Source organism: Mus caroli, chromosome 7 (genome assembly GCF_900094665.2).
Source record: "Mus caroli chromosome 7, CAROLI_EIJ_v1.1, whole genome shotgun sequence".
Taxonomy (NCBI): domain Eukaryota; kingdom Metazoa; phylum Chordata; class Mammalia; order Rodentia; family Muridae; genus Mus; species Mus caroli.
In genome coordinates this window covers 129,169,082-129,178,135 of record NC_034576.1, presented here as the reverse complement: position 1 = coordinate 129,178,135, position 9,054 = coordinate 129,169,082, and the positions used below count along the sequence as shown (strand labels likewise).

Sequence of the window (9,054 nt, the reverse complement as noted above, 5' to 3'; positions counted from 1 at the left end):
CCCCGTCTTCCTTGTTGAAACAAGGAAGAGCACTGGCTGTCCTTCTGGAGGACCCAGGTTTAATCCCACCACAAACATCTAAAGTTCCAGGGACATCTGATGCCCTCTTCTGGCCTCCTTCAGCCAGCACCACGGTGCACACAGCACACAGACATTCATGTCAGCAGGACACCCAGACATATTAAAAAAACAAAACAAAACAACATAATCACAGAGAAATAATCAGGGCTGGGCTGGGGATATAGCTGAGCTGGCTGAGAAGGTCTGGATTCCATCCCCAGCACCACTTAAACTGGGGTAGGTGACTGCCACCCACAAAATGCCAGAGGCAAAGGCAGGAGACTCAGGTCATCCTCAGATACAGATTGATCGTGGAATACACAAACCTTATCTAAACAAACAAACAAACAAACGCCCCCAAATACAGAACATAAAAATAGGGAGGAAGGAAAACCAAGAGCATTTCCTGAGCTTTGTTTTAATCAGGAAACTTGAGATACTACGTAAACAATGTTCCTCAAGAGAGATGACTTCTGCTGCGATGGTGCCATGATCTATCAGGCAGTTGTGCAGAGATGCTCTGAACTAACGTTCCGTCAGTGCACAGTGGGATGTGGAGCCTGCACACCCAGCCACAGGGACAGGAGTCTCAGCTGCTGCTGAGTATGTCACTGGTTTTGTTGTTGTTTTATTGAGACAGGGTTTCTCTGTATAGCCCAGGCTGTCCTGGGTCTCACTCTGTAGACCAGGCTGGCTCACACACAAAGCACTCACAGAGATCTACCCACCTCTGACTCCCAAGTGCTGGGATTAAAAGTGTTTGCTGCTAGGCTTAAACTTTTTTAATTTTATTTTTAAAGTTTCAGCCTCTATAGGACTGAGATCACAGCATGTGCTGCTATGCCTGGTTGCTATAGGTAACCTTTCTTATTGTGTGAGCCTCTCTGTTGACTGTTGGAAGAGGCAACCCAGGGGGTCGAAGCAGCCCCACCCATGCTTGCTGGGTATGTCTAGGATGCCAGGCCCCCATCTCTTTCCCCCAAGCCATTTCTAGCATGGGTTACAGTATACAAGGTGTACTTTGCTAAAGAGACACAGAGAGCTTGCTTATTTGTGCTATAAATGAAGCACCCTACTGCCTGGTATTCCTGGGTGGACCTACTGTGTGCAGGATGGAAATCCAGGCCATTTAGTGTCTCCCAGGACTCTGAAGTAAAGAAGGGCCAGGCAAATGAATGTGTGTGCTGCCTGCTGGCCTGTGAGCTATGCCCTGCTTCTGACCTGGATCTCCAGCTAGATTAACTCAGTACTCGATGGCTATAGTCCAAGTCCAGACTCCATCAGCAATCTGCTTTAGTCCTTCTGTTGTTGTTATAGAATTTGGGCTTATTGAGAGATTTTCAGATATAGATACTTTAAAATTCTTTCCTGTTTTGGAGATTTAAAAATACAGATCTGCAAGATGTAGGGTTAAGAGAAAGAGAGGTGTTCAGAAATAGAGACACGCCTGCGAGTGTGGGTGTGGGCCCCTCGAGGAAAGTCATCCTGCCTTTCTTTCTGTAGCATTCACAGAGCTGTTTTTACGAATAAAAATCGGTTATGAATTTTTAAAAGGAAAAGCTCTGAAACAGACATATACCATAAGAATCCGTTTCGACGACAAGTCATTCAAAGAAGGATCACAAAGATCTCCTTATTTGGGGCTGGGGGGTGGGGGGCGGCTCCATGAGGCTCCGTGAGGCTCGTGAGGCTCGGTGCGACTCCGACTCCGTGTAGCTCCATGTGGCTCCGTGCGGCTCCTTGCAGAGCACTTACTCATGCAGCACCAAGGCCCTGGGATCAATCTGCATAAAACATCCCGCTCAGCTGAAGACTTTTGGTTACTTTCTTTCTTAAAGATTTATTTTATTTATATGAGTACACTGTAGCAGTCTTCACACATACCCAAAAGAGGGCATCGGATCCCATTACAGGTGGTTGTGAGCCTCATGTGTGGTTGCTCGGAATTGAACTCAGAACCTCTAGAAGAACAGTCAGTGCTCTTAACCACTGAGCCATCTCTCCAGCCCATGGTTAATTTTTAAAATATAGGTCTTAAGCCGGGCGTGGTGGCGCACGCCTTTAATCCCAGCACTCGGGAGGCAGAGGCAGGCGGATTTCTGAGTTCGAGGCCAGCCTGGTCTACAAAGTGAGTGCCAGGACAGCCAGGGCTACACAGAGAAACCCTGTCTTGAAAAACCACCAAAAAAAAAAATAAATAAATAAATAAAAAAGAAAATATAGGTCTTTTTAGAAGTTTTCTTTTTTAAATAATAATAATAATAATAATTATTATTATTATTTTAAAAGGAAAAGCTCTGAAACAGACATATACCATAAGAATCCATTTCGACGACAAGTCGAATAACAATTATTATTATTATTATTGGAACAGTGTTTCTCTGTAGTCTTGGCTGTTCTGGAACTCACTCTGTAGACCAGGCTGACCTCGAACTCACAGAGATCCACATACCTCTGCTTCCTGAGTCCTGGGATTAAAGGTGTGCTCCACCACGCCCGGCCGTTAAGTAAATCTTAATTTATTTTCATATTTGTATATGAGTGCCTGTCTGTACCTATGTGGGTTGGTGCCCTTGAAGGCCAGAAGAGGACGTCGGATCCTCTGGATTATGGGGTGGTCGTGAGCCACCAAGCTGGAACTGAACAGGTCTCCTTCAAGGGATCCAATCCTCTCAGCCATCTCTCCAGCTCTCCTAATTCTCTAAGACCACAGCATATGCAATGTTAGTACTAGCTTAAACTGGGGGCCACAGGAGTGACCTCAATTCCCTGTGGCTCTGGCAGGGTTCAGCAGCCCTAAAAACCTTTCAGGACCACGAGCAGAGTTGAGAGGCTTTTTCTGGCCCTGCAGCTCCCTGGGAGCTCTTCGGCAGGAAGTGCACCCACTGTCTCAGGGTCTCAGGTTCTGGCCAAACAGCTTGAGGAGCAAGGGAGGGAAAGGAAACGGTTCTCCACCTCCATATCTTCCACTCCACCCCTACTCCCCATCACTCATCTCTGACCCTTTGACTCCAGTGAAAACCTAAGAATTCCCATCTGGACCCCGAGCATCCTTTCATGCCTCCACTGAACCCTTGGGTCCCCCCCAGGCAACTATGGGAGTAGGAATGGGTGGGGCAGGATGCAGGGGTTGAGTGGGTGGAGCCAAGACCCACTTCCTTTCCCCCTGGGGCTCAGTCTGCCCCAGTCCTGACCAAGCCTCAGGAAGAACTGGAGGTGCTTGCCCTGGCCCTGTGCCTTAACCATTAATCTGGTAAGACGGTATGATCTTGCTGAGTGCGGGGGTGGGGATGCTCACAGGATGAAGGAATGTACCTATAGTTTGAAAAGATGAATAGGCTAAGGGGGTAAGGGGGTCAAGAGCCACCGGCTGGAACAATGAATGAAGGCCAGGGGGACATGGCTGCTCTGGAGTCTGAGCTGCCAAGGCCAGGGTGAGAGTCACTGGCGCCATCTCATCTGTTCCCCTGTTGTCTCTGATAATAGTGAAAGCAAGAATGGAAAAAAAAAAAACCCAAAAAACAACAACAACAAAAAAACCCGTTAAACCACAAGATGGGCTTGGCAGTTGGCAGGGAAGTGGGCAGAAGGAGTGGGGCTGGCCAAGTTTCCCTCCCCAACCTGTGTTCTGTAACTTCCCTACATTCAGGTCCTAACTCCCGCTCCCGCCTGTCGCTCTGGAGATGGCCTTGCATCTTCTTCTCCTCTTTGGGGCATTCTGGGTCCAGGTGGTGAGCCCAGACAGTCTGCAGAGGACGACGATGTTGCCATCTACCCAACATATCGCAGCCCCAAATACCTCTGAAGCCGAGAGTGCCAGCCCATCAATTTCTGTGGGGTCAGAGACAGTGGACCCGAAGGAGACCATCAGCCCCTGGGGGCAGACCACAACCCCAGTTTCTTTGACCTCCTTGGAAACTACTGAATTGTCTTCTTTGGGGACTTCTGCTGGTGCCAGCATGAGCACCCCTGTACCTGAGCCTACTGCCTCTCAGGAAGTTTCCAGCAAGACATCAGCACTGCTTCCAGAACCATCAAATGTAGCCAGTGACCCTCCTGTCACTGCAGCCAATCCTGTGACAGACGGAACTGCAACATCTACATCTATTTCTAAAGGAACCAGTGCATCCCCCACCACTGTGACAACAAGCTCTGCGGAGACCAGTGGACCCTCTGTGGCTACAACAGTAAGCTCCAAGACCAGTGGTCCCCCTGTCACCATGGCTACTGGGTCTCTGGGGCCCTCCAGTGAGCCGCATGGACTCCCTGCTACCACAGCAACCAGTTCTGTGGAGAGTTCCAGTGTGGCCCGTGGCACCTCAGTCTCCAGCATAAAAACATCCACGACGTCTACCCAAGGTCCCATAACCACCAGGTTGCCAAGCCAAGGATCAAGTAACATGTTACTGGTGCCCATGCTTATTGCCTTGATAGTGGTTTTGGCTCTCGTGGCGCTACTGCTGTTGTGGCGCCAGAGGCAAAAGCGGAGGACTGGGGCCCTGACCCTGAGCGGAGGAGGAAAACGAAACGGGGTGGTGGATGCCTGGGCTGGGCCAGCCCGAGTTCCTGATGAAGAGGCCACAACCGCATCAGGGCCAGGGGGCAACAAGGGCTCTGAGGTACTGGAGACAGAAGGCTCCGGGCAGAGACCCACGCTCACTACGTTCTTCAGCAGACGGAAGTCTCGCCAGGGCTCTTTAGTACTAGAAGAGCTGAAGCCTGGGTCGGGTCCCAACCTGAAGGGGGAGGAAGAGCCGCTTGTGGGCAGTGAGGATGAAGCTGTGGAAACCCCAACTTCTGACGGGCCACAAGCTAAAGATGAGGCCGCACCTCAATCTCTATGAGCAACAGGTATTCACCCAATCTGCTACTTAACCCCGGATCCTGCTGTTAGCTGCCGCACACTCTGCATTTGTGAATATTTGTGGACCAAATCCATCCACCCATCCATCCATGCATTCATTTACACACACACCCGCAACCCCCCAGCCCCGCTGTCTCCCACCTCCCCTTCCTCTGTGCTTCCTTTGGAACCAATTGCTGAATCGCCATGAGGATAATCTTAGTGAACCCACGTTTTCCCCGAGGATCCCCCTTGGAATTCTGGGATCCAACAGGCCAGAAAACTCCCTAGGATGAAGCTGTGAAGCCCATGCACTCACGCCCTCCTCAATAGGGGCCCCTTCAGGAATGCCTCTCAACTACCATTTGCTTTGGGGCCAGCTTAGAGCCTGGATGGCAACATCCAGCTTGCTCTTGGGTGAACTGTGACCTGTGACTTTTCCCAGAGCACTCTGATTTGGGGCTGGCTGGAAGCTGCTGGGGGGAGCCTGCCAGAGATCCATCACTTCTCCTTGAGTTAGGGATGTGGAGAGTTTCTGGCTTCATGTAGTCCCGCACCTACTGTGTCCACTCAGAAGTATGGTTTGTGTGCAAGATAGGACAATTTGGGTGATGGTTGCAAACAGTACTGGTGAATATAGACCATGGGAGAAAGCAGGGCAGAGGCTGGTGAGTTCCAAAAGGAGGGACCCAGGAGCTGTACCCTGTCTGCTGAAAATCTAAGTGTGTCTGCAGCCCCCAGAAGAATGCAAATGTGATGGGGATTAAATGTGCCATCAAGTGTGCGTTCTTCAGCTAAGCTGCCATATCCTTCCCTCAGAGGTTCCCTCACACCAGCTCTCACCACGCCCACACCGTGCACACACCAGTAGGCACACATGCAAGAGCAGGAGAGGAGTCAGGCCAGTGCGGTGACTGGGTGGTGCAAACCACTGGTGTTGATGCTTTCCTCTACAGGGTCAGTTGTCTGTTATTCTCTTCCATCCCAAGGCTGAAGTCTTCCCTTGTCTCAGGGTAATAAGAGAGAGTTAAATGAAAGACAGGCCCAAGAGGTGGGACATGGTTGCCAGAGAGTCCCTAAGGGTCTGAGGTACAGAGAGGGGACAGGCCACAATTGTGCTGCCTCTGACCCCACCAGCCTCTGATACCAGCCGGGCACGTGGTCCAAAGGTGGCTGCTGGAGGAGATTTGCAAGAGGAAGCTGTTGAGTCAGAGGGCCCTGCCCTTGAGAACAGACTGACCTACAGAAAGAGATGTGTGCGTGCGATTGTGTGTGGCCTGGATGGGAAAGGGGAAGGGGAGGAGATGGCTCAATGCTTGAGAGCACTGGCTGCTCTTCAGAGGTCCTGAGTTCAATTCTCAGCAACCACATGGTGGCTCACAACCATCTGTAATGGGATTTGATGCCCTTTTCTGGTGTGTCTGAAGACAGCAACAGTGTACTCACATATATAAAATAAAGTTAATAAAAAAACCAAAACAAAACACCTAAAAATCCTGGGGTGTGGGGCGCTGGAAAGACGACTCACTGGTAAACGCAATGGCTGCTCCTCCAGGAAATGGGTTCAATTTCCAGAAGCTCAGAACCTCCCAACTGTCTGCAACGCCAGGTCCAGGGGATTGGACACCCTCACAAGTGCATGCAGACAAAACACCATTGTATATAAAATACGAATTAATATACTAAAACCATCCTGGTCTACATAGCAAGTTCCAGGGTGGGAAGGGCTACATAGTGAGACCCTGTTTCAAACAAAAAACAAACTCACAAAGCATTTTTCCTGGTTGAGTTTGGCATCCAGGGTCCCTGCAGCCAGCCAGCATGAGCTGTCCCTGAGCAGGCAGTAAGGGTCTCCACATCAGGACTCAAAGGGCCCAGTGCTCCAGGTCAGAGCCCAGGGCCTTTTTTTCACCTTGGGATCCTGTGTAATGCTTGGGGAATGAGGCCAGAGGAGGACGAGCCTCGAGCCTCGAGGACAGGCAGCATCCTTTAGGTATCTTTCCCTGGTAGGATCTTCTCAGGGAAGGGAAAGGCAGGGGACTCTCCTAGCCTGTCAGGGTCAGGCTGGAAAACCCGTAGGTTCTGTGATTTGGGATTTCGTCATTTCTTCTTTCCTTAAGTTTCTGGTTGCTTTAACTGATTCTCTCTGTGCATGTGTGTGTGTGTGTGTGTGTGTGTGTGTGTGTGTGTTTGCTTTAACTAATTCTCTCTGTATGTGCATGTGATGAGTGTGTGTGTGGTTGCTTTAATTATCTGTTTGTGCATGTGTGTGAGTGTGTATGTCTGTGTGTGTCTGTGTGTCTGTATGTCTATATATCTGTGTATATAGAATAGAAAAGGGCATAAGATCTCTTGGGGCTTGAGTGATAGGCAGTTGTGAGGTACTCCATGAGGGCGCTAAGACCTGAACTCTGGTCCCAAGTCTTAACCACCGAGCCATCTCTCTGGCTTTCCAAGCTTAGCTTATTTCATGTGGTTCTGGGGATGGAGCTCAGGTCCCCTCATGCCTGTGCATCTAGAACCTTAGCACCTTAGCACCCAAGCCATCTCCTCCCACTTTTAAATTTCTTTTAACCTATAAACTTTATCGTCAGAACTGACCACATTCATGATATCATCATCGCTTTGAGCTGTCCTGTCTTGTGGATCACATTCTTACATGCATCAAAATTCATACTATGAGCTAGAGAGATGGTTCAGCTGTTAAGAACATGTTCTGCTCTGCAGAGGACCCAAGTTCGGTTCCTACACCCATGTCAGGTGACTACAACCATCTGTGACTCTAGCCCTTGGGGACTCAATACCTGGAACCTCTTATGGGCACAGCACTCGTATACACTCCCTAACACAGATGCACACAGCACAGATACACTGCATTTTAAATAATGAAAATAAATCTAACCAGGCATGATAGTGCATACCTTTAACCCTAGCACTTAGGAGTCAGAGACAGGTAGATCTCTGAGTTTGAGCCTGGTGTACAGAGTCAGTTCCAGGACATCCATGGCTGTTACACAGAATAACTCCTCTTTTTGAGATGCAAAAAAAAAAAAAAAAAACCAAACTCAACCAACCAGACAAAAAGATCATGGTTATGGGACTTGGGAGCACTTGCCTAGTGTCTGCATCCTGGATTCTACTGTCAGCTCTGAGAATGAAGGGAAGGGTGGGAGGGAGAGGGAGGAATCACAGCTTCAAATAAGCTTTATTCTCCAAAGTGAAAATTCCAGATAGAGAGAAGATCTGGATAGGAGAGGTTTTACAAAATTCCACACGAGACGCTGCCGGTGCGTAGCTATGAGAGCTCTATTCTCCTAACAATGAGTATTTATAGCTATTTCTCCTTTTGCTCCCATTGGTGACCCTGAGTGTTTATTCAGTGGGGGTAGGCAAAGCCTATGATGAAGACAGAGCTCCCTGGGACAGGGATGGAGGGTCTCTGTCAGCTCTGACCCACTATGCTCAGACTGTGTGGCGGGGGACAGATCTCCCACTGTTGACAAGCAAGAAAGGAATGTGATCACATTGTTCTAAGACACCAAAGTAGAAACCAAGTTACGAGAAACTGGCTCTTTAGGAGGAGGCCTGCACAGTGGGTAGGAGCCTGAGGTGAGCCATCTAGTGTTCTCAACAGCGAGTTACAAGGAGGCCTGTGTGGCCGTGTTTCCAGCTCTCTTCCTATGGTTTGTGACATCAAGACAGGCTGGCTGCACCTTGGCCAAGATCCCAGTGAAAACAGAACCAATCGTTAGTCAAGAGAGCCACCTGCTTGCGTTTGTACAGGCTCTGCCCAAAACCAGCCCACTGCCAGTTGTCCCCACAGTATACCCGTGTGACTTCTCACCAGACTCCTCCTCAACCATGAAGCTCTGACTCAAATGTCAGTCCTTAGTGAAGTTGTCCCTTTGCCCTGCCCCCTCCTCAGACAGACTGTCTATACTCCTACAGCACCTTCTGTGATGGCGCAAATGACTAGGCTGTATGGTTTTTTGTTTTTTAATTTGTTGGTTTGTTTTGGGGGACAGTTTAATATGACCAAGGAATGGCTTTGAACTTACTATAAGCAGGGCGTGGTGGCGCACGCCTTTAATCCCAGCACTTGGGAGGCAGAGGCAGGCGGATTTCTGAGTTCGAGGCCAGCCTGGTCTACA

General features: G+C 49.5%; 1 protein-coding gene across 3 annotated transcripts in view; it reads left to right on the top strand.

Annotated features, from left to right (window-relative positions):
- Nucleotides 1-6,240, top strand: part of Spn (sialophorin) — a 10,670-nt gene extending 4,430 nt beyond the window's left edge. For 2 of the 3 annotated variants that reach the window (XM_029479188.1, XM_029479187.1), the window contains exon 2: nt 3,710-6,240. In XM_029479188.1, the coding sequence (XP_029335048.1) occupies nt 3,744-4,904 (1,161 nt within the window). In that variant the 5' untranslated portion in view covers nt 3,710-3,743 and the 3' untranslated portion in view covers nt 4,905-6,240. Of the gene's footprint in view, nt 1-3,257; nt 3,314-3,709 lie in introns of those variants that run through there. The other variant, XM_021169200.2, reaches the window with a different exon arrangement.
- The last annotated feature ends 2,814 nt before the right edge of the window (nt 6,241-9,054 follow it).